This window comes from Peromyscus leucopus, unplaced genomic scaffold, assembly GCF_004664715.2.
Source record: "Peromyscus leucopus breed LL Stock unplaced genomic scaffold, UCI_PerLeu_2.1 scaffold_149, whole genome shotgun sequence".
Taxonomy (NCBI): Eukaryota; Metazoa; Chordata; class Mammalia; order Rodentia; family Cricetidae; genus Peromyscus; species Peromyscus leucopus.
In genome coordinates this window covers 159,983-185,117 of record NW_023504655.1, presented here as the reverse complement: position 1 = coordinate 185,117, position 25,135 = coordinate 159,983, and the positions used below count along the sequence as shown (strand labels likewise).

The window sequence follows — 25,135 nt, the reverse complement described above, 5'->3', positions numbered from 1 at the left end:
GTATGTAGGCCACGCTCACATGCGTTTATGTGTGTGTGTGTGTGTGTGTGTGTGTGTGTGTATAAATCTAAATTTTAAAAAACTTTAAAAGAAACACTCAAGTGTTCCTGTGATCTTTAAAGCTGAGATGAGCTGAGAACTCTGAGCTCAGCTCATGCTGTGGTTGAAGTGGGTGTGGTTGAAGTGGGTGGTCACGGTGGCCCTGTCTCTATCCGTTTGGCCTCCACCGCAGTCACCAGCCCGTAGGAGTGATCAGGCAGACGGCAACTGCTCTGAATTCTCTTTATCTTTCTCTTATATTCTTGGACATGAGCTCACAACTGCCAAGTGTTGGGCATGATTGTGGTAAACCGTTTAAAAATCCCCTTACAGAACAATTCGTCAGTGTGATTATGTGATACTGAGCATGAATTTACTCCCCAGAAGAGGAGGGACAGGCAGCTGTCCCTATTGTTATTAAGCGTGCTTCTGGCTGGGGACGGACTTTCCAGTACTGATGGCACACAGACTGAAGACAGTATCCCCAGCAAATACACTCGTCCCTCGCTGTCTGTGGGGATCTGATTCATTGATTTCCGTGGATGACCAAAACGGTGTCTGGTACTAACCACTACACAATGTGTGTCTATGTGTGGGTATGTGTACCCCTAAGTGCAGATGCCTGTGGAGTCCAGGATAGGGTGTCATATCCCCTGAGAATGGAGTTACAACTGGTTGTGAGCTGCCCTACATGGGTGTAGTGTACACACTCTTAACTGTGGAGATATATTGTGTACCCTAATAAATTTGCCTGCGGCCCTAACCACAAGCAGTTACCTTTAATCCTAGCACTTGGGAGGCAGAGATCTGTTTGAATCTCTGTGAGTTCAAAGCCACCCTGGAGACATGAGATTGACTCCATCTAGGAGAGAAAGCAGAGCCAGGCAGTAAATGGCACACACCTTTAATCCAGTACTGGAAGCACACACGCCTTTAATGGCTGGTGGAGAAAGGTATATAAGGCGTGAGGAGACAGGAACTAGAAGCCTTTTCGGCTGAGGTAGCTCATTCAACTAGAGGCCTTTTGGCTAGAAAGTCTTTTCAGGCTGAGGAGTTGGTGAGCTAAGAGGTGGTGGCTGTGCCTTGTTCCTTTGTCTCTCTGATCTTTCAGCATTCACCCCAACATCTGGCCTGGATTTTTTATTATATGACTTTTAAAATTCGAGCAACACTTCACCACTGAGCATCACCAGCCCTTCAATCTTAGCAGCTGCAGTGTATGATATTTTTCTCTCCTGAAGCCAAGAGCGTGTCCCTTTTCCTGTAGAGGAAGTGTCACGGCTTCTCTTTGCTGTCTGAATGAGTCCTGCCTGGTACTGCGCCTGAGCTCTGCAGTCACCGAGGAGAGCAGAGGTTCCTTCAATAAAAGCCTCCCACACTTTGAGGGTCAATCTGATACTGGAGCTGGCTACTAGGTGATTAATGAGCGGAGAGCATGCCCAGTGAGGATCACCAGACAAAGACAGGGTTCATATTTCAGACTGATAAGAGTGGGATGGCTCAAAATTTCAATATTCTACTCAGAATGGTACACAATGTAAAAACCTATAAATTATTTCTGGATTTTCCCATTTAATATGTCCAGGCCACTGCTGGCCACAGATAATTGAAATTGCATGACAGAACCATGGAAAAGGGGCCGGCCCTGCTGTAGGTGAGAGAGACCGCCATAAGCTCTGACAGCCCAGACCTCGGCCCTGTGCTACTTGAGACAAGATCCCCAGGTCATGAATGTTGAGTCTGGCTCAGGTTAGTCTATAAAACTGGGGTACTGGGGAGGAATAGGCAGTATGAACATGTAAATGCATGGCCTGGTGTTTACTATAATGTAGACCTTTAGGAAGTTTATTCATCCAGGGACTGGAGAGTGGTCTCAGTGGTTAAGAGTGTATTTTGCTCTTCCAGAGGACCCAAGGTTGGTTCCAAGCACCTACAACTGCCGGCCTCAGGGAATCTAATACCCTCTTCCGGCTTCCTCAGGCACCACACATACATAACATACATTCACACACACACACACACACACACACACACACACACACACACACACACACAAACACAAAATAAAATAAAAAATATTTAAAATAAGAGTTTATAGCTGGGCAGTAGGAGTTACAGTACTTGGGAGGCAGAAACAAGCAGATCTCTGAGTTCCAGGCCAGCCTGTCTACAGAGGGAGTTCCAGGACAACCAGAGCTAAACAGAGAACCCTGTATATATATATATATCTAAAATTAGCAAATTTTCTAAGCAGACATGCATTATTGTGGCAGATCATCTCAGCTGTCAACTTGACAAATCTGTGAGGAGGGACAGTCAACTGAAGAACTGCCTCCCTCAGATTGGCTGTGGGCATGTCTGTGGGGCTAATGGATGAAAGAGGGCCCAGGCCACTGTGGGCAGTATCACTCCTAGGCAGGTAAGCCTGGTCTATATAAGAAAGGTAGCTGGGGCTGGAGAGATGGCTCAGTGGTTAAGAGCACTGGCTGTTCTTCCAGAGGACCCAGGTTCAATTCCTAGCACCCACAGGGCAGCTCACAACTGTCTGTAACTCCAGTTCCAGGGGATCTGATACTTTACACCAAGGCACCCAAAACAAAGTTTAAAAAAAAGAAAGGTAGCTGAACATGAATGAGCAAGCCAAGTAAGCAGCCTTCCTCCATGGCCTTGCTTTAGTTCTGCTTGAGATTCTGCCCTGACTCCCCTTCATGACAGCCAATCTAATTACAGTTACAGAAAACAGAAAACGAACATAATTACCTCTATTTCATAAAAGGCCACATATTCATGTTGTTCAAAAACATTGCTTTGGATTTCCTTATTTGAGGTAGCCCTTGTCCCTGAAACAGACGACACTGTTCCCTATACTTCCCTTACTATGTGTCTCTGGGTGTCTCTTGCTGTGATTAAAACACCATGACCATAAACAACTTGGGAAGGAAAGGGTTTATTCCATCTTATACTTCCAGATAACAGTCCACCACAGAGGGAAGTCAGAGCAGGAACTCAACAGGGCAGGAACCTGGAGGCAGGAGCTGATGCAGAGGCATGGAAGGGTGCTGCTTACTGGCTTGCTCCTCATGGCTTGCTCAGCCTGCTTTTGTTTAGCCCTGAGGATCACCTGCCCAGGGCTGGCACCACTCACAGTGGGCTAGGTCCTCCCACATCAATCATTAATCAAGAAAATGCATCACAGACTTGCCCATGGGCCGCTCTGGTGGGAGTATTTTCTCAGCTCAAGTTCCAAAATGATTTTACCTTTGTGTCAAGTTGACATAAAAATAGCCAGCACAGCATGCTTACCTGAGGAACAGCTCTTCCAGCTGACTGTGTGGCTTTAGACTGGAGGAGTCCAGGATGCAGGGCAAAGGGTGACGTCTAGGCAGGAATACAGTTTCACCTGGATGCACTGGCGAAATGATCTGGAGAGATACGGAGAACTTCTCCACCAGCATCCTGGCAAGGCAAGGGACAGGACAGGAGTCAGAGGTGTACCTGGCTCTGCAGCAACCTACAGAGTGCTAAGAGGGGAACGAGAAGAGGGGCTGTGTACAGCCAGGGCCAGGGTGGTGTCCAGGAAGGGGTGAGGAGGCACCAACTGATGGGGCACCATGAGTGTGGGTCTCCATGCTAGCTTGGCCAGCGACCCTTGTGCTCCAGGACTTAGGGGATCCAACCACCCAAGGAGCCTGCTGAAATGCAGATCCAACCAGCTACGCTGCCTGTCAGCCTGTTAGGAGATCTGTCCTGGGCACAACGACAGGGAAGGAAAAGGCAAAGAAGGACTCTGCAATTCTGTCATCATCCATTGAAACAAGAGAGGGAAGGAGGACAGTTAAGGTCAATCCTGAGAGCCAACTGAGACTCCACACAATGAGCTGATCCAGACAGTCAATGGTACGCTGATGGGAGAAGCACCAAGCAAGACAGACTAGGAGGGGTGTGTGTGTGTGTGTGTGTGTGTGTGTGTTGTGTGTGTGTGTGTGTGTGTGCTGTGTGTGTGTGTGAGAGAGAGAGAGGAGAGAGAGAGAGAGAGAGAGAGAGAGAGAGAGAGAGAGAGATTTCTTAGCAGATTCCAAGATCCTAAATGGATGCCTGTAATTGCAGCTAGTATCGAATCATATAACATAATGCCTTTTTTCACAACCAAATTCTTGTCCCACACCACGGCTGTAAACTTATGCAGTTTGAAGTGCGACAGGAACTCGCACCAATTTCTCTTTTCTCTTTTCCACAGCTCTGCAGATGGAAGCTCTGTAGATCTTCTGTAGATCTTGGCAAACCACAGCAGACAATTCCCCTTTCTTTCAATTGAGAATGTTCACCTTTTTTCTTAAATGAAGAGCTTTACAGCCTTTTGCTGCATATCTGAACTCTCTGTATCACTACCTGGGCTCTGGGGCTGCCATTAAATAAAACGGGGGTTACCTGAACACAAGCATTGATCCCGGAGCTGTTAATCCGCTTAGCCAAGTGAGTAATGGGTGAGTAGCATATTTGGTGTGGATCCAAGGGCAAAGGGATGATTACTGTCCTGGGCAAGATGGAGCAACACCACGAGATCTGATCCCACTACTCAGGACAGGGTGCAGTTTAAAGCCTATGCACTGTTTGTTTTTGGAATTTTCCATCTAATATTTTCAGATAGCAGTTGACTATGGTTACTAGAAGAATGACAAAAGAAACCAGGTAAGGGGCACCTTCTCTACATACATGCAGTACATAACAGGTAAGGGGAACCTTCTCTACATACATGCAGTACATAACAGGTAAGGGGCACCTTCTCTACATACATGCAGTACATAACAGGTAAGGGGCACCTTCTCTACATACATGCAGTACATAACAGGTAAGGGGTACCTTCTCTACATACATGCAGTACATAACAGGTAAGGGGTACCTTCTCTACATACATGCAGTACATAACAGATAAGGGGCACCTCTCTACATACATGCAGTATAACAGGTAAGGGGCACCTTCTCTACATACATGCAGTACATAACAGTAAGGGGACCTTCTCTACATACATGCAGTACTTAACAGGTAAGGGGTTACCTTCTCTACATACATGCAGTACATAACAGGTAAGGGGAACCTTCTCTACATACATGCAGTACATAACAGGTAAGGGGGTTAACAGGGTCATGCAGTACATAAAGTAAGGGGGCCTCTCTACATACATGCATACATAACAGGCCTAGACACAAGAGCTTCCACACACAACTGACATTCCCAGCTATGACCCTTTTGGACAGACTTAGGTGGGGAGGAGAGGAAGAGCAGACATTTCCTGTTTGCATTATAAAGCCACACTCCTCTTGGTGTTCTAGTAATATAGCATATGCTTTGAGCAATAAAGACAAAAAGAAGCTACAGATATCATATTCTCTGACTGGAAGATGCCCCATGGGTTCCCAACCAAATGTGCTGTCTGAGACATCAAAACCCAAAGAGAAAGTCAGGGTCTACTGAATCTGGGTCATGAGTGGCTGGCCTTGGCGATGGGGCCACATGTGCTGTCACCTGATAGCCAGCCATGTGAACCCGACTCACTTTCTGGCCAGTTGACCCAAGGTGCAACTCTGGTGGCATCACAAGGCTGTCCTGAGGACAAAATGGTGCAATAAATGAGATAATGGTAGAAACCTAGAAGATTCAGGCTCTGTGGGCTTTCATAAAGAGTCTGATAACTACCATACAAATAGTAAAATAACTTGGTTTGGTCATGTCTTTGCCATAGAGCGTTCTATCTATCATAGCTTCTTTTGTTACTTCTGTAGCTGGGGAAAATGTGCGCAAGTTATTAAAAAATCAGTAATAAGTAGGCTCATCTGTAAAGGGGGTCCCAGTCCTTTCCCCCAAGCCGTCACTCAAAGGGACTTTTGTAATGTGAACTGTAATGTATGTGTATCATTAGAGATTCCGAGACACTGTCACACGTCTAATTAGGGATTTCCTGTGCAGCCTCGAGCAGAGAATAAAGGGCCATGTTGTGGTTTAAATATCTGTCTCTCCCTTCCCCCGCCCTCCCCCGTCTCAGCACACACATAAGGTCTTTTAACTTTAAGAAAGAGATAATTTAAGATGTCATCCTGCCAAGATTCAAGCCAATTCTTAGTATATGAGCAGACACTTCGCTTGAGATGATCAGTGTCCTTTCTACCACAGACAGTTGTGGCAATCACATGACGTCTTGTCTGGCAGATGGTGCCTAGCCCCCACCCTTGGCCTTATCCCTCCCAACCCATACTGCCTCGCTGGCCCTCACCACTTCCTCTGGCCCCATTCAGAGATGGAACAGGTTGGCAGTTTTCTACACCAGTGAGTCAGTTTTTAATTTTTAATGCATAAGGTTGAACCATCCCACCACAATGTATCCTACATCAAAACCACCACCTCAAAGTGGCTGGTGTCAAAGAGGCTTTCTCAAAGCACCACTGAAGAATGTCATGCGCCCAGAAAAATGAGCCATGATTTCAAAGCCACAAACACCTTCTGCTGTAAGCAGCTACACACAGCTCCTTTCTGTGTGGAATTTCCTGACCTTCAAGCCATGAAGACATGACTTCTACAATCCTATGTACGCTCAGGAGAAAGGTCAAAGGAGCAAAATTATTCTTACTACCAAGATTGAAAATATATTTATATATATATATAAATAAAATTTTGGACCAGCAAGATGCTCAGTGGCTAAAGGCACTTGTCATCAGACCTGACAACTTGAGTTCAATCCCTGACACCCACATGTAGAAGGAGAGAACCAACTCCTATAAATGTCCTCAGAATCTCTACACCAGCTGTGGAACATGCACAGCCCACCCAAACAAACAAACGTGATACAAAGTTTAAAAAAAGCTTTGCTTGTATGATGTATCTCAAACAAACAAACAGTGATACAAGTTTAAAAAAGCCCACGCCTTTAATCCCAGCACTCAGGAGGCAGAGCCAGGCAGATCTCTGTGAGTTTGAGGCCAGCCTGGGCTACCAAGTGAGTTCCAGGAAAGGCGCAAAGCTACACAGAGAAACCCTGTCTCGAAAAACCAAAAAAAAAAAAAAAAAAAAAAAAAAAGCTTTGTTTGTATGTATGTATGACATATGTGTTTGAGTATACCTGTGGTATTGGTTCTTACTGCTACCTTGCTTGAGACAAAGTCTCTCTCTCTGAGGCAGTCTCACTATGTAGCTTGGTTGGCCTGGAAACTTGCTACATCAGCCAAGGCTGGCCTGCAATTTACAGAGATCCGCTTGCCTCTGCTTCCCCAAAGCTGTGCACTACCACACCTATTCTCCCCACCCCCTTTCCTTCCTTTTGTGTCCTCAGCACTGTGCACTCCAGGACAGCTGGCCAGCCAGCTTCCAGGGAGTCTCCTGACTCTGCCTCCCATCTTGCTTTAAGATTCCTAGAACCACAGAAGCAATGCTATCTATGCCCAGACTTCCCATGGCTTCTGGGGATGTGAACTCAGGTCCTCAGGCTATCTAGCAAGTGCTTTGCCATTGATCAGCTCTATACAGAGATTTACAAAAGTTGCAAGAGCTTCATTCCACACACTACGTGTCCAGTGAGCTGAGGTCCCTGGAGCCGAGCCCACAGACTGTCTGTCCCCAGGACGCCACCACAGCATTCCGCAAGCACTGATTCAGCTCAGTCTCCTGCTCCACCACTTCGGGAGAGCCTCCTAGGATATCACGTAGGACTCGTACCTGCCCTGCAGGGGTCTGATGGAAGCCTGACAAACTTCCTAGCAACCCTGAGTCCCCAGCAGCATGCAAAAGGAGCTTGCTGTGCCCATCTGGTGGCGGGTCCCAGTCTTTCACAGTGAAGAGAAACAGAGGAGACCCCTGAACAAAGCGCGCTTCACTCACTGGCTTTTAGTCATTTGTTGCTCCGCCTAATCTCAAGGCAGGAGCCACAGTCTTCTTTAGTTGCTTTAGGACCTTGGAGGTTGACTTTGACTCTGATCAGCTGGAATCGCCGCCACCTGTCCACTCAGGTCTGCATACCTGCCCCATGGATGACCTCTTGACACTGGAAGATGAAAAGCTTTACCCTTCAAACTCATTGGAGCAGCCATTTTCTGAATATGTATCATATGTATAACTGCATGTGTAGACCATCAAGTCCTTCACTTCTCTCTGCCTCCAGCCATCTCTCCCCATGCCTGAATCTTTATCCCATTAACACCCCTAAACTTTGTCCTTAAGCGTGGCAGATTTACCTTTTTTTTTTCTTTTTTGAGTCAGGGTCTCATGTAATCCAGGCTGACTCTTTTGCAGCATAGGATGACCCTGAACTCCTGACCCTCCTTGTCTCTACCTCCCAAGTACTGGGCTTACAAGTAAATCCTACCTTGCCCTGCTTGAGGAGGTAGTTGGTTAAAGGTCTGGGTCTCCCTCAATTTAGCTGCCTGGTGAATAAACTCTATTTTTGCAAAGTTTTTTTGCTTCAGTGATTGGCACACTCCAGCGGGGTCGGGGGTGGGAAGGAAGACTATCCATGTACATCTTAACAAAGACTGATAGCAGTCAGGAGGGAGGGCCCCCTAAATCAGAGTCTGCAGGCTGGGCCCTGCCTGGGGCCCACTTCCACACCTAGGTATTCCTGCAGCATAGGCAGGCTCCCCTGCTGAACTCCTGTCTACAGGGAAATTTTCTATAGGAAATTTTTGTGAAATTACAACCCCAGAGGCCAGTCCCTATGCCAGAAATGGACTGGCTACAAGCCCAAAGCATTTTTGCTGATGTCCTAACCCAGTCTAGGTACAATTTGTGAAAAAGGCAAAGGGCTGACCCTAAAATCATCCCTGGGCAACTAAAAATGGCGTAACTCCTTTGGGAATCCTGAAGCAGGGTCCCAAGGATGTCAGTATGTTATCCCTCAACAAACCCTGCATATGGTCAAAGCTACACCCACTATGCCTGGGTTGAGGCTAACCTGTGTACTCAGAAGCACGAAAAGCCACGTCTGGACAGCAAACAAGTAAGGCTACTTATCTGAGCCTGCCTTCCTCCTATAACCTCCTCCAGGCTCGCCTGCCACAACAAAAGACCCCCTTTCCGTCTTCCAAGATCAGCTGCTTTCTGTGGTGTCCCTGGTGAAAGCACAACAAACACAATCATCCACCAACAACAACCAACTGCTCAACCAAACTCACCCACCACCACCAACTGCTCAACCAAACTCACCCACCACCACCAACCAACTGCTCAACCAAACTCACCCACCACCACCAACGCTCAATCAACCTCCCCCACCCCCTGCAATCCTGACCCCACTTTCCTCTTAGGCTACTGCCAGCCATTCTGGTTGGCCTCTCCACCTGCTCTCCAGGCACGCTTGTTCCCAGCAGCCCAGCAGAGCTGCTCTTGACAAGGTCACAGTTCCTGCTGTGGTACTACATGCTGTAGCATCTTCTGACCTTCCTGCTCTGTCCAGGAACTGCCCAGTGGTCCACAGGTGCTGGCTCCAGCATGCTCAGTGTCCCTGTCTGCTTCGTCCTTATGGCCTCAGCCCTTGGGCACCCGCTCTTCTTCCTACACCATCTCATCTTGTTTCAGGGCTTTTGTTTGTTTTGAGCAGGCTCTTGTTTTGTAGCCCTGGCAGTATTATGTAGTCTAGTCTGGTCTGGAACTTTTGGTGACTTTCCGGCCTCTGCCTTCCGATAAGTACTGGGATAATAGGCATGTGATGTTACATCTGGCTTTTTTTAGGCTTTTAAATATCGTCTACACATGGTGACTCCCAACCTTACCTCTTCCAGCCACCTACCTGAGCTCGACCCTAGGGCTCCCCAGGTAAACGCTCCTTCTAAGCCAGCCTCTGCTCACTGGATCTTTCTCCATGTGGTTAAACATACCTCCATGCTGGGTGTGATGGTGCATGCCTTGTCTTAGTTAGGGTTTCAACTGCCGTGAAGAGACACCGTGACCATGGCAGCTCTTATACAGGAAATCATTTAATTGGGGCTGGCTTCCAGTTTCAGAGGTTCAGGCCATTACCGTCATAGCAAGGAGTGTGGTGGCACAAAGGCAGGCAGGCAGTTACGGTGCTAGAGGGGTAGCCGAAAGCTTTACATCCTGATCCTCAGGCAACAGGCAGAGAGAGTGACTGGGCCTGCCATGGGCTTTTGAAACCTCAAAGCCCTCTCCCAGGGACACACCTCCTCCAAGACTACATACACCTCCTGATCCTGCTCCAACATCCCACCAACTAAGGACTAAACGTTCAAATATATGAGCCTGGGGGGGGGTCAGCCTCAATCACACCACCACGTCTGTAATCCCAGAAATTGGGAGGTAGAGGTAGGTGGGTGAAATCTGAGGTCAGCTGGGAGACCTATTTCAAAAAATAAAAACAAGGATTGGCCTAATCTTCCAGCTGCTCAAGCCAAAGCCTCTGGTGTCCCCTGCTTTGATTTTCTTCCTCCCATACCCTCTAGTCAACTAATTAGCAAAGTGTCACTTTCCCTGAAACAGCCAGAACTTGCCTGCCTTGCCCAGCTGCCAGTAGCTCTGGCCAGCATCACCTTTCCCAGATTAACTGCCAGGACCACATGTGACACTGTGGTACAAATGTCATGTGTGTCTTCCACGGTTTCTGGATTGTGACTCCCTCCTTCAGGTGAACTGAGGGAAACTAAAACTCCCCTTCTCAAAGGGGTCCCCCAAAGTCAGAGAGACTCCCCGAGTCTGTAGAATCTTCCTCCGACCCACCTTACTTGACAGTTAGAAGACACTCCACACTGTAGTGGAGTCCTTCCTCAGGCCCTGGAGGAGGGGACGCTGCAGGGAGGGGCTAAGTCCCTGAGCAGGTGGGCAAGTGGGGTGTTTCCCATGCAGCCCATCAGCAGCCATGCCTGTGCAAGGAGAGCTCCCGAAAACCCCAAAGGACGGGTTTTTAGAGTGTTTCCTGGGCAGTGGCATGCCCAGAGAGAAGAGGGCAGCTCTGTGCTCTTCTCTAAAGTCACCTGTGTGTTTCTGTTCCTAGCATCTTTTATGACAAGCAATCTAAGTGCTTCTGAGTCCTGTGAGCCACCCCAGCAAATTCACTGAACCAAAGGAACAGGCTCTCTGTCTGAATGCCAGTCTCTACTGAGTCAGAAGAAAAGACAAGCGAAACAATCTGAGCTTGTGACCGGCGTCTGGAACAGGGTCAGGACAGTCAAAGGGGTGGATCTGATGGTCTCCAGGTAGAGATACAGCATATAAAGCACAGAGGACACTGCCTGGTGTCTGCTACTAAAACACTTGAGCCCTGGGAGAGAGAAATCCCCATCTTCTGTACTCAGAAGTCTTATGTGTTGTAGGGTGAGTACAAGAAAAGAAGCCATTTTAGTTTTTATCAACACATGCTTTCTGCCCATGGCTCCCTTCTGTCCCTGTTCCACCAGTCTGTCCTCAGTACAGGATGCCATTCAGATCGTGTGTCAAATCAGTGGTGGCCAGCTCACTTGGAACAAAAAACTCCAAGACCCAGCACCCACCTTTAGTTCCCCAACCTGTGTCCTTGCACGCACCTCACTGATGCCCAACACACCAAGTGTGTTTGCACCAAAGCCCCCAAGTCTGGCTCTCACTGCCTTCAGTTGCTGAACAGCCACCTTCTGAAAGGCCTTTCCTCACCCCTCATCCAGCGACACCCTCCCGGCCTTCCCTGCATCTCCGTCCCATATTGTCCTCTACCGTCAGCCTTTCATATAGCTTGTCTTGTTTATTGTGTCTCACTGGGCTGACAGCCAGCAACATGAGGGCACAGGGCTTGGTACAAGTTGACAATAAACACTGATGAGATGAATGAGTGAATGAACAAGCAGGCAAAGCTATAAATGCCTGGTGTCGTACAGACTGAATGCCTGTGTTTCTCCAAATTGCCTAGTTAATCCTAATCCCCAATGTGGCAGTGCTCTCATCTTTAGCTGGAACATTCATGAAGGAGATTATTGCCATTGATGAGAGAACCCAGGCTGGGAGTATAGCTTGGTGGAAGAATGTCTGCCTGGTACACACAAAGTCCTAGGTCCAACCTCGAAACACCAAAAAAAAAAAAAAAGAAAAAATCCAAACACACTCAAAACAACTCAGAGAACTGAGAGAGGTCTCTAGCCCTCTTTCTTCCATCTGAGGACACAAGAGCTCTCTCCAGAACCTGGCAGGCTGGCACCTTCACCTCTAACTCCCAGGCTCCGGAATCCACTGTGAAAAGCAGATTTCTAAGAGCTGGGTGTGGTAGTAAATGCCTTTAATCCCACCACTCAGGTGGTAGAGGCATGCAGATCTCTGAGTTCAAGCAGGCCTGGTCTACAGAGAGAGTTCCAGATTTTCCAGGGCTACACCAAACTCATGAAAGCAAAACAAAAAAGAAAAGCAGATTTCTGCTATTTATATGTGCCTAGTTCATGGAACTCTCACAGCTTAACTAAAGGGCTGAGATACATGGTATATTATCCCTGTTCTATTGCTGTGAACAGACACCACGACCAAGGCAACTCTTATGAAAGAAAAGCATTTAATTAGGGGCTTCAGAGGTTTAGTCCATTATCATCATGGCGGCGTGTAGGCAGGTGCTGGAGCAGTGGCTGAGAGCTACATCCTGATCCACAGGCAGAGAGAAAGAGCCTGGACCTGCCATGGGCTTTTGAAACCTCAAAGTCTACCCTAAGTAGCACAATTAGTCTAACAAGGCCATACCTCCAAATCCTTCTAATCCTATCAAATAGTTCCAATCCCTGGTGACTAAGCTTTCAGCTATATAAGCCTATGGAAGTCATCTTATTCAAACTACTACATTCCACTCCTTGGCCCCTACAGATTTTATAACCATATCATAATGCAAAAATGCATTCACTCCAACTTTAAAAGTCCCCAAAGTCTATCACAGTCTCAAACCTGTTTAAAAAGTTCAAAGTTCAAAGTCTCTTCTAAGATTCATGATAATTTCTTAATTGTGACCTTCTATAATATCAAAATAAAAAAGCAGATCATATATTTCTAACATACAATGGTACAGAATATACATTACTATTCAGAAGGGTGGTACAGGGGTCGGGGGAGGGGAAGGAAGCTGTGATGTCTATTCTTGGTTGTCAACTTGACTATGTCTGGAGTGAACTACAAATCCAGAAATGGAGGGCACACCTGTGAGATATTTTCAACTTGGTTTGAAGTGGGTGGATCCACTTCTAATCCAAATATTTGAGGTAGGAAGATACACAACTGTGATCCGGATATTAAGGCTGGAAGACACAGACCTTTAATTCAGATCTTGAGTGAGAAGACTCACCTTTAATATGGGATATACCTTTAGCTGGAAATCTATACAAGGACATGGAGGAAAGACACTTTTGCTTTTTGCCTGGTTGCCCTCACCTTGCTAGCACATCTATTCCTTCACTGACACTGGAGCCTACTTCTTCAGGATTCAAGTATTTACAGAAGATCAGCTGAGACACCCAGCCTCATGGGACTCAGCAGCTACTAGATTCTTGGACTTTCTGTTCACAGCTATCCACTGCTGGATTAGCTGGACTATAGTCTGTAAGTCATTCCAGTAAATCCACTTTATATATAGAGAGAATCATCCCATAAATTCTGTGACTATAGAGAACCACAACCAATACAGATTTTGGTACCAGAAGTGGTTCTAGAGAAACAGAAGTATAAGGATGAATCTTAAACTTTTTAAGTATCTGAGATAGGCTTTTCAATTCACCAGCACCTGTAGCTACTGAAGCCTCTCCAGTCACTCCCTCTCCTGAGAGCTCAGAGAGTACTGAAAGCCAATAGTGTGAACTATATTACAAACATAAAGAGATAAATGCATTTGATTATCCCGAGTCACCCATTGTGAGTGGCAATGGATTTGGTGACCCTGTATATGAAACTTTCGACAGTTTTGGGGAAAATGATGCCTCTGGCTGGATAAGTTGATAAAGGATAGGAATGAGCTCTGTGATAAAAATTAACCAACGTCAGAATACAGTGAAAGACAATAAAGAACTTAGTGATAAAATTGATGGGGGGGGAGGGAGCTCTAGATATGCATAAACAGTTTAAAGGTTTCTAAGTGTGCTCTGGAAGAGAACCTTATCTTAAGTGTCTACAGAGCCCAAGTTACACAAAATCAAACCAAAAGCCCTCATTATATGGTTTGTTGAATTATATCAAAAATTCAAGGCTGGAGGGATGACTCAGAGGTTAAGAGCACTGACTGTTCTTCCACCGTTCCTGAGTTCAATTCCCAGCAACCACATGGTGGCTCACAACCATCTATGATGAGATCTGGTAGCCTCCTCTGGCCTGTAGACATGCAGGCAGAACATTGTATGCATAATAAATAAATAAATCTTTTTAAAAAAAAAAGAAGAAAAAAATTCAAGTACCAGCCTCAGAGGATGTCAGTGGTTAATGTAAGAGCATTAATTGGTAAAGAACTGGATCCTGGGCTAGAGAGATGGCTCAAAGGTTAAGAACACTGGCTGTTCTTCCAGAGGTCCTGAGTTCAGTTCCCAGCAACCACATGGTGGCTCACAACCATCTGCAATGAGATCTGGTGCCCTCTTCTGGCCTGCAGGCTGGACACTCACTGTATAAATAATAAATAAATCTTTTTTTAAAAAAAGGGTGACATCACACAGTAGGAATTCTATCAATTCATAAGCTATGTTGCTTAATAAAGGCATTTTTTTTTTTTTTAAAAAAAAGGGGCTGGAGAGATGGCTCAGAGGTTAAGAGCACTGGCTGCCCTTCCAAAGGTCCTGAGTTTAGTTCCCAGCAACCACATGGTAGCTCACAACTATCTGTAATGAGATCTAATGCCCTCTTCTGGCCTTCAGGGATACATGCAGGCAGAACACTGTATATATGATAAATCAATAAATCTTAAAAAAATAAAAAATAAAAAAGAACTGGATCCTATAACTTGGGATGGGGATATGTGGGAGGACCCTAGTGAAGCTGAGAACTTCCAACCTTCATGTTCTCAAGAGTTTATCTCACCCGAGGAAGTAGTACCTCAACCCCGCCCCTTGAAATACTGCCTTTTTCCTCCTCCACAGGCCGCTAAACCAGGAATGGCTTTCTCTGAAGGAAATGCCAGGAAGACAATACTGATGATGCTTAAGGCCTGCCAAGAGTTGACTCTAGACCTATAACCAGACCTAAGGCAAAGCAGGCTCCTGAAGAGGAAGCAGAAAGTGCAGTCAAAGAGGAGGTGCACTAAATTATTAAAGAGCTCAATGAGTTTGCTAATTCATTCAAGCATAAGTCTGGGGAATATTTGGGGGAATGGGTTTTAAGGGTGTGGGATAATAGTGGAAGGAACATAAAACAAGATCAGGCTGAGTTCACTGATATAGGCCCTGTGAGTGGAGAGTCTAGGTTTTAAATGGTTTCAAAACCTTAAATGCTTGGCTAAAGTGTTTGCCAAAAGATGGCCTACTGAAAAAGACTTGGAGATGCCTGCTCTCCCTCGGCTTAGTGTTGAGGAAGGGATTTTAAGGCTCAGGGAAACTGCAATGCCGGAGTGGGTGCACTGGGTAAAACCTAATCCTCCATGACAGGGACGCCCAGAAGACAGGCCCTTCACTGCCCCTAAAAGACACAAAATGGTGAGAGGGGACCCAGCACATTTGAAGAGTTCTGTTGTCGCCCTTCTCCTTGTGCCAGACCTTAGGGTTGGAGGTGCTGCTGCTCAACTGGATGAATTAAATGCAGTGCTTTTAATTGAGACCTGAGGTAGCAGGGACCAGATGGCCAAAGGCAAGGTGATCATAGTTATTGTAATGGGCAGCATAGGCAAACCAATGTTCATATTGGCCTAACGTAATCATCAGCACAGGCAAGGTGAATTTCACTATGGAATGACTGGTAGTGGCTAATCAATCATGGTGTTTCCAGGCATGAACTAGGTAAGAAGCTTACTGAATTTTTGTTCCATCTGTATAAGCAGAAAAATCTCAAACAAATGAAGAAAGGCTCCATTGGATGGTGGCAAAAGGGGATCTTAGCCAATGAATCAACTTCCAGACTTAAGCTAGACCCAGAACCCCTTGGAGGGCCAGGTTCCCCTGAAGAAGGACCTTGATAAGACACTAGAAGTTTCACTGTTAGCCTTTCTCCAGTCCTTCCCAGAGGGACCTATGGCCTTCTACAAGGGTAACTGTAAACTGGGGGAAAGGAAATGATCATACTTTCTGGGGTCTGTTGGATACTGGTTCTGAATTGATGCTGATTCTGGAAGATCCCAAGAAACACTGTGGCCCTCCAGTTAAAGTAGGGGCTTGTGGAGGCCAGGTGATTAATGGAGTCTTGGCTGAAGTCTGACTCACAGTAGGTCCAGTGGGTCCCCAAACTCATCCTGTGGTTATTTTCTCAGTCCCAGAATACGTAATTGGGGTAGATATACTTAGAAGTTGGCAGAATTTTCACATTGGTTCCCTGACTTGTGGAGTGAGGGATATTATGGTTGGAAAGGCTAAATGGAGGCCTTTAAGGTTGCCTTTGCCAAAGAAAATAGTGAATCAAAAACATTATCACATCCCTGGAGGAACTGCAAATATTAGTGGCACCATCAAGGACTTGAAAGATGAGGGGTGGTGGTTCCCACCACATCTTCCTTTAACTCTCCCATCTGGCCAGTGCAGAGGACAGACAGATCAAGGAGGATGACTGTTGGCTGTTGAAAACTCAATCAGGGAGTAAGTCCAATTGTAGCTGCTGTACCAGATGTGGTGTCCTTACACATCTCCTGGTACATGGTATGCAACTATTGATCTAGAAAATGCCTTTTTCTGCCGGGTGGTGGTGGCGCACAACTTTTAATCCCAGCACTCGGGAGGCAGAGGCAGGCGGATCTCTGTGAGTTCAAGGCCAGTTTGGGCTATGAAGTGAGTTCCAGGAAAGGCACAAAACTACACAGAGAAACCCTGTCTTGAAAAACCTAAAAAAAGAAAGAAAAGAAAATGCTTTTTCTTGAACTTGTCCATAAAGACCATCAGAAGCAATCTGCCTCAGTTGGCAAGGCCAGCAGTTATACCTTTATAATTTTAACTCTCCTGCTCTGTGTCACAACTTAGTAAGAAGGGATCTTTGATCATCTGTCTCTTCCACCAAATATCACATTGGTACACTATATTGATGACATCATGCTGATTGGACCAAGTGGGCAGGAGGTAGCAACCACTCTGAACTCTTTGGTAACACATATGCATATCAGAGGATGGGAAGTAAATGAAGGGCCTTCTTCCTCAGTGAAGTTCAAGGAGTCCAGTGTTGTGGAGCGTGCAGAGATGCTCCTTCCAAGGTGAAGGGAAGGATAAATGATTTTACTTGGCTCCTCCACCACCAAGAAGGAAGCACATGCAGTGGGTCTGTCTGGGTTCTGGAGACAGCACATTCCTCACTTGAGTGTGGTATTCCCAACCCATACTGCTGGCTTTGAGTGGGGCCTGGAGCAGGAGCAGACTCTTCACCAGGTCCAGGCTGCTGTGCAGGCTGCTCTAAGGCATGGACCACGGGATCCAGCAGAGCTGATGGTACTGGAGGTGTCAGTGGCAGATAGGGATGCTGCTTGGAGCCTTTGGCAGGCCCTATAGGTGAGTCACAGAAGAGACCTTTGGGATTGTGGAGCAAGTTTCTACTCCAGTTACAAGGCCATCTGATGCCAAGCATGCACCTAGAGCTTCATGGGATGTGCCTTATGATTGGTTGACTGAGGAAGAGAAGACAAGGGCCTGGTTTACTGATGGTTCTTCATGTTATGCAGGCACCATCCAGAAGTGGACAGCAGCTGCAGCTACTTTACAAGCCCTTTCTGGGACAACCCCGAAAGACTTAGGCAAAGGGATATTTTCACAGTGGGCAGAACTTTGGGCAGTATATATGGTATTTTGTTTGGAAGGAGAAATGGCCAGATGTGCAAATGTTCACTGGTGCATGAGTTGTAGCCAATGGATTGGCTGGGTGGTCAGGGACATGGAAAGAGCACCTTTAGAAAATTGGTGAGAAAGACATCTGAGGAAGAAGTATTTGACTAGATTTCCAAATGGGCATGGGATGTGAAGATTCATGGGCTGTGTCCCATGTAAATGCTCATCAAAGGTGACTTTAGCTGGAGTTCAGTAATCAAGTAGATAGGATGGATGACCTGTTCTGTGGACAGTCAGCCTCTCTCCCCAGCCATCCCTGTCATTGCCTCACGTGCCCAGGAACAAAGTGGCCATGGTGGCAGAGATGGAAGTTATGCATGGGCTAGACAACATGGACTTCCAGTCACCAAGGCTGACCTGGTTAGCTGCTGCTGAGTGCCAGGTCTGCCAATGGCAGAGACCAACACTGAGCCCCAGATATGGCACCATTCCCTGGAGTGACTAGCCAGCAACCCGGTGGCAGGTTGACTATGTTGGACCACTTCCTCTGTGGAAAGAACAACTCTTCGTCCTTACTGGAGTAGTACTTATTCTGGTTATGGGTTTGCCTTTCCTGCAAGTAAGGCTTCTGCCCAAACCACCATCCTTACAGAATGTGAACTTACAGAATGCTTTATCCACCAACATGGTATTCCACACAGTATTGTTTCTGACCAGGGAACTTACTTCACAGCCACACAAATATGACAGTGGGTCCATGATCATGGAATCCCCTGGTCTTGCCATGTTCCCCACCATTTTGAAGCATCTGGCCTGAGAGAAAGATAGAATGTCCTTTTGAAGACACTGTTACAGCATCAATTAGGTTGCAGCAGCTGGAAGGCTGGAACAGGGTTGTCCAGAAGGCAGTATATGATTTGAATCAGCGTTCAACAGATGGTGTGGTTTCTCCCATAGGCAGGACCCGAGGGCTCAGGAATCAAGGGGTGGAAAGGAAATAGTTCTTTGCGTGCTTGCCCTCACCTTGCTAGCACATCCATTCCTTAACTGACCCTGGAGCCTACTTCTTTGGGATTCCAGTGTATACAGAAGACCAGCTAAGACATCCAGCCTTGTGGTCCTGAGCAACTACTAGATTCTTGGACTCTTTGTTTACAGCTAGCCATTGTTGGATTACTTGGACTACAGCCTGTAAGTCATTCCAATAAATCCTCTTTATATATATATATATATTCATTCATTCCATAAGCTCTGTGACTCTAGAGACCCTTGACATAGTTAGACCCTTGACATAGTTAGCATCGTGAGGAAATATTGGACCAAAGCAAGATTGAAAACCAGCAGGGCAAACTCCAAATTCTGCTTTTGCATATTCAAGTGTCCTTCATATATTTAACTCCTTTCAGCTTTGTTGACTGCAACACATTTCTCCATCTTGGATTGGTTCTATACCCAATCTGTAGCTCTTCTTGGAAGGCATTCCTTGACTCTGGCATCTCCAACATCATGGGGTCTCTGATGAAATCCAGTCTTCACCTTCAAAGCTTCATGCAATGGCCTCTCTGGGCCTTGATTCAGGGACACCCCTGACACACATCTGGTCTCAGTGGCTTTTCTTAACTATGAAGGGAGATTCCACAACCCTTTCTTGTATTCTTGACTCTAAAGCCAGAACCATATGGCCAAGGCTGCCAAGTTCTGCTGCTTGATAGGGCTGGTATTCAGCTCATTGATTTAATATCATTTGCATCAACTTTCTGTTGTCCATGATTCCTTCATTGATTAAGCTTTTCTTTAGTTCCTTTTCAAAAGTTGGGAGCTTCGCTGGGTGTGGTCTTGCCCTGAGGTCACCATTCTCTTTATTCAGTGTAGCATCAAGCTTTCTTTTCATCTCCTTGAGCACTGGACTTAGCTCTACTGCATTTCCCAGTGCTCCCTTTCTCCTCAAACTGTAATTTTTTTTTATTTTTCCTTGCTCAGTTTCCTCATTTTCATTATAGATATGTATAATACTGGCCACTAATAACCAAGCAACAGAGTCAGTACTAGTCTGTCTTGAAATCTGCTGCCAGTGCCATTAATCCAAAACTCTTCAACTTAGCCTCAGGCAGATTTTCCAGGACAAAAAGTAGCCATATTCTTTGCTAAAATATCACAAGAATTGTCTCTACATCTCTTACTAATATTCTTCCCATCTCAAACTTCTTCAGTTGACCCCTATCGTTCAAATCACCCTCAGCACCACTGTCTTCCATGCCTCTACTTGGATGGCCCCTTACCCACTTTCTAGTCCAAAGTCCCAAAGTCTTCTGTATTCCTCCAATGAACAGCATGGTCAGGTCTGTCACAGCAAAACCCCACTCCTGGTACCAGCTTCTGTCTTAGTTACTGTTGTGAACAAACACCATGACCAAGGCAACTCTTATTAAAGAAAGCATTTAATTGGGGGCTTGCTTACAGTTTTAGAGGTTTAGTCCATTATCATCATGGTAGTGAGCATGGCAACATGTCGGCAGGTAGGTACTGGAGTAGTAGCTGAGAGCTACATCCTGATCCATAGGCAGAGAAAGAGACTGGGCTTGCAACGGGTTTTTGAAACCTCAAAGTTACAGGGACATACTTCCTCCAACAAGGCCACACCTCCTAATCCTCTAATCCTTTCAAAGAGTTCCACTCCCTGGTGACTAAGCATTCAAATATATGAGCCTACAGGGACATCTTATTCAAATCATCACACACAGAAAACAGAATATCATAAAGATGGATTCCATTGTGGTCCCCAGGCATCTGAGAACTCATGGAGTGGATGAATTCTGCCCTCCCTCAAACCATAGCCCATGAAATCTGAGTCAACAAAGCTAGACAACACACTGATAGCCATTTTCCTTCCTCCAGTCAGAGGAAGATGAAAATTTCATGTGACCATAGCCTCCTCTCTAAAGGCCATTTTCAGTTAAGACTGTGGCTTTTGTGTAGCTTGTTCCCCATGAGATAAGGTCCTAGGAACTTCACCAATAACTGGGCTGCTTGTGGTCGCTATGTCCTAGAAGCCCAGCAGCAGACAGATGAGTGGGTATTTCTTGAACTGACTGTGGCCGTAAGAAGAGGAAGAGGCACAAACTGCGGCTGAAATTCTGCCCACACCCATGAGACGCCCTGCTCCTACCTGTGCTCAGGTGTGAGCACTGCTTCTCTGTCGTCTTCGACACATTCGACACATTCCGAGGAGTCAAGCTTGGGATGTTCCTGCTGCAGCTGCTGCTCCCGTTCCTGCTCCAGGGCCTGTTCCCTGGGGGAAAGGAGAGCCTGAGTCAGCCTCAGCACTGTTACCTGCTCTCCACCCATCTCCCAGGCCAGTGATTTCCCCCCGCAGCAGAGCACAGCATGCCTAGGAAGTGCAAGGCCACCTTCCTGGTGTCCTAAACCCAGGCTCTGAGACTTACTTCCCGAGGGACAGAGCCCTGCTTTGTCTCCAGGGGGCAATGATGAAAGAAGACAGTCTTTACCACACAGTGTTCAGTGTGTCTTTATTTGTGGGTCTTGTTTTGACATTCGCTCATTCTGTAACATCCCCAGATCTGGGCCTGCTCTTCTATCACCAGGGCTTAGCCACATGATGAGAGGAGGCTTGTACTCTCTGGTCCTTGGCAGCCTCAACTCACCACTTGACTCTCCAGCCTCAAGAGGCCACAGCCTTCCCTCCCATCACCACAGACCCTCAGTATGAAAAAATTCCATCTCCTGCCAAGGCCCTGAAAGCAGCCCTACACCTGATGATTTCCAGCCCGTGTGACTGGTTCCCTCTCCTGTCACATGCCTGAGTCTTCATTCCCCTAAACAACCTAGAACCTGGCAGCTCGCCACACGACCCAGCAGAAGCTCGGAGCCCTCCCCAGGCCCCGACTCCCTCAGCTCTGCTGCTTCTTCACCATCTCACCCAGGTGTGTTCTTCCAGGACAGTCTGTGGGATCTTTCTTTAACATGCAGAAAAACACGCTTCGGACTCTTAAGGCGCTTCCGTGATTCAGGGTGTGTGTGTCCAACCGGTTTACTACACCACTGCTTTATCTCCCACTCACCCCTCTCACCTGTCAGCACCCTGAGTTCCTGCCCCAGCCTTCCAGGAACAGCATGGCCTGTCCTATCTGCCTTTATGAGATTATCACCCCTCCCTCTCCAAGGTTCAAGGACAAGCCTGCTATTTGGGGCCCTAAGAAGCAACTTGATAGTACGGAAAATACCAGATTCAAGATATTTCGGGGTGAGGAGAGTGGCACCATCAACTCCCTACATCAAGTCTCCATCTCAAGCAACAACCAAACAACAGTTCTGAGATATTAAAAATCAAAGTAACTATAGAGGAAGGAGATAGATTGACTCTGGAGTGGACAGAATGGATAAAACCAGAGACAACACTGTCCAGCCCATGTGTCTACCTAACTATACTCTGTGGGCAAGAATGCAGGTCTGGCAGTTCTGAGAAAAGATCCTGGGAAGGCGGGCATGGATGATTCCAGTACCAGTTAAGAGGCAGGAGCTCCACCTCCGCTCAATGCGCACACACACTGACCTGCATTTAGTCTGTGTGCACACACGCACACAGGAAAGGGACACAGAGGAAGAACTAGGTCATGAGAATAATGAATAATCATCTGCTCACACACCATCAAACGCAGGCCAGCAAACAGGCCCCACACATGAGCAGCTGTTCCTGGCCACTTCACAGAGTGAGGTATCTACTGTGCACAGGAGGAGTCTACAGTTCCACTCCGAAGGGCCTTTCCACGTAAGCCAACCTCCTCCCTGAGAGGCCACTCCAAAAGAGACTGACAGGTGCTGGTCTCTGACACCAGCTGCACCCCTAAGGGACTTCTGATGATGACCAATGTGACGTTTGCCTTCAGAAACTGCAGAGGGAACAGCATTCAGAGCCTGACTTCTCCGAGAAGTGGCTGGGCTGTGAGGCAGGAAGAAGGCGAGCATGATCAGATAAAGTGAGAGGAAAATGGGCCAAAGGGCTTCAGTACTGGGACAGGACAGAGGCTGGACCACAGCTGTCTTCTGTTCCATGTCCCTCTGATGGGACACCCTTGTGGCATGAACTGGGTAAGGGTGGAGGCTGGGAGGGAGAGAGACCTGGGATGAGGGCTTTGCTCCTGATGTGGGTGGAGGTACCGTCTCCTCTTAGACCTGAATGTGAGCCCGTTTCTTACTAGTCAGAGCACACAGGGCGTATCATGCCTGCTGGGAAGGATGCCCCATCCACACAGGGGCTGCCCAGAGTCCTCAGTCTACATTTGTTTCACAAATGACCCCACTCCTGTGACAGACCTCATCCCATACTCACCTCTTCTCTTGCAGTAAGTAATCCAGGTTGTTGACATAGTATTCTGAGCACCCAGAGGCAATCTGGAAAGACAGGACACAGGCATGGGGAGGCAAGGGAAAAACAGACAGAAGAACTTGACATGAATGTATTCTGCTCACTTTTCTGAACAGATGATACAATCATAGGATTTTTTAAAAATTCAAAAGTATGAAGGTTCTCTCCCAGTGCCTCCCCCAGGTGAATGTGCTTGTGTGCTTTCTGATGTTGTTGTACAAGGACAAGCAAGCAATAATTTCATCAGTGCCTGTAACTCACATGGAATATGCCACACGCCTCATCCTGTACTCTGCTCTTTCCAATCAGAAATATATCTTGAGTGTCATTTCATATCAATGCCAAAGAGATTGTGTATGTGTGCATGTGTATTTTGTATGGATATATGTGTGCATGTATGTATTTGTGTGTATGTGTATATATATGTGTGCATGCGTATGTACCTGTGTGTGCATGTTACGTGCTCAATTAACATCATCAGGGTGTTCTTAGACACGAACATGACTAGAACAGAATTCATTCATTCTCCAGTGGCATTTAAGCCACTAACAATCTTGTGCTATTGCAAACAGTTGAAACACTATGCTTGGAATAAATTTCCTGAGCCCATGGGCCCTTAAGTGTCCCACACTCTACTTCCCACAAGGACATCCTTGAAGTCTCCATTTAGGCTCTCTATTATTGCACTTCAGTTACTGTCTTTGTGTGCTATCAAGCCCGGACCCTGGCCCTGAGGTCTCTCCTTGCTTCGAGACCAACCCTTAACATTAGACAGGAAAGCTGTGAGGCCCCAGCAGAAATGGCATTGACTATGGTGCTACCCCGGCCCGGCTTTCATTAGCAAGGGTTGGGGATAGAACCATGGGGAGGAGAGGAGTCTGGCTGCAGAGTCCCTGGGCTGGGGAGCGGTGGGTATATAATCAAGCAAGAGTTGGGTAGGGGCTGAGTGGGCACTGGCTTGTGGCGACTAAGACGGGTCACTAAAGGAGTGGCCCATGAGGGGAGCCACCGTGGCCACGGCTTCCTTACTTTTGGAGTCACAGCCTGTTGGCTTGGACCTGCCATGTTCCAGAAGAGTTCCTCTAGTGAGGCCAGCCCCACCTTCGGGTCTGAATCTGGGGGCTCCTTCTCCAAGTCCTCCTGTGGTCTCCTGCAGGCCTGAAGCACCTTCTTGTTCTTGTTTAGGAATTCTACAGGTGGAGGGCTCCAGTCAGTGGGAAGGAGTCTCGAGGCATCTGCATTTTGGACCTCTTCAGTGATTTGGGAGGTGGAGCCACTGTGGGCTTCAGAGTGTGGCCCTGAGCAGAAAAGGGAGAGAGGTCCAAGAGGCTGCATTTCAGGTTAGGCAGAAGGATGGGCAGAGCAGTGGCTACTTGGACTCCTGTGGACAGGAAAGAGTACTATGGGGTCCCTGTCAACTCCATCAGTGTCCCAGACATCAAGTCACACCGGGTAAGAGAGGGACATTGGATTGTGATGTGTGGATTGCAAGGCAATAACTCCTCCATCCTGACTGCCTTTGGTCCTGCCCCATCATGTCTCTACCTGTGCAGGTAACGCCTACCTCTCCACAAGGAAGACTAGCAAAGTCTTCTGGGGGCCTGGCCATCTGAAAACTGTGGGATGCTCTGTCCTTAATGGAACTTCTCTAACAGGTGAGGTGACCTTCAGAAGAAACCTAAAGACTAAAACGCTGTGTTTCCCAGAAGGAGGGGCCTGGTACTCAGAAGGAATTCCTCCTCCAGTCCAGGCCTATCACAAGGTTGGTACTGTGCTGAGGTCAGACAGCTGAGATGAAGGGCCTCCTGATTCACAGCAACACAATGGGCAAACAGACGATTTTGTCTG

At 47.0% G+C, this 25,135-nt stretch overlaps 1 protein-coding gene across 1 annotated transcript in view; it reads right to left on the bottom strand.

Annotated features, from left to right (window-relative positions):
• Positions 1 to 3,342: 3,342 nt before the first annotated feature.
• Positions 3,343 to 25,135, bottom strand: part of LOC114690550 (protein FAM178B-like) — a gene marked incomplete at its 3' end in the record, with an annotated part of 46,687 nt that continues 24,894 nt past the window's right edge. Inside the window, exons 3-6 of the mRNA XM_037201812.1 lie at positions 24,317 to 24,585; positions 23,252 to 23,313; positions 21,071 to 21,193; positions 3,343 to 3,495 (exon numbers count right to left, since the gene is read on the bottom strand). Of these exons, the coding sequence (XP_037057707.1) occupies positions 3,343 to 3,495; positions 21,071 to 21,193; positions 23,252 to 23,313; positions 24,317 to 24,585 (607 nt within the window). The remainder of the gene's footprint in view (positions 3,496 to 21,070; positions 21,194 to 23,251; positions 23,314 to 24,316; positions 24,586 to 25,135) is intronic.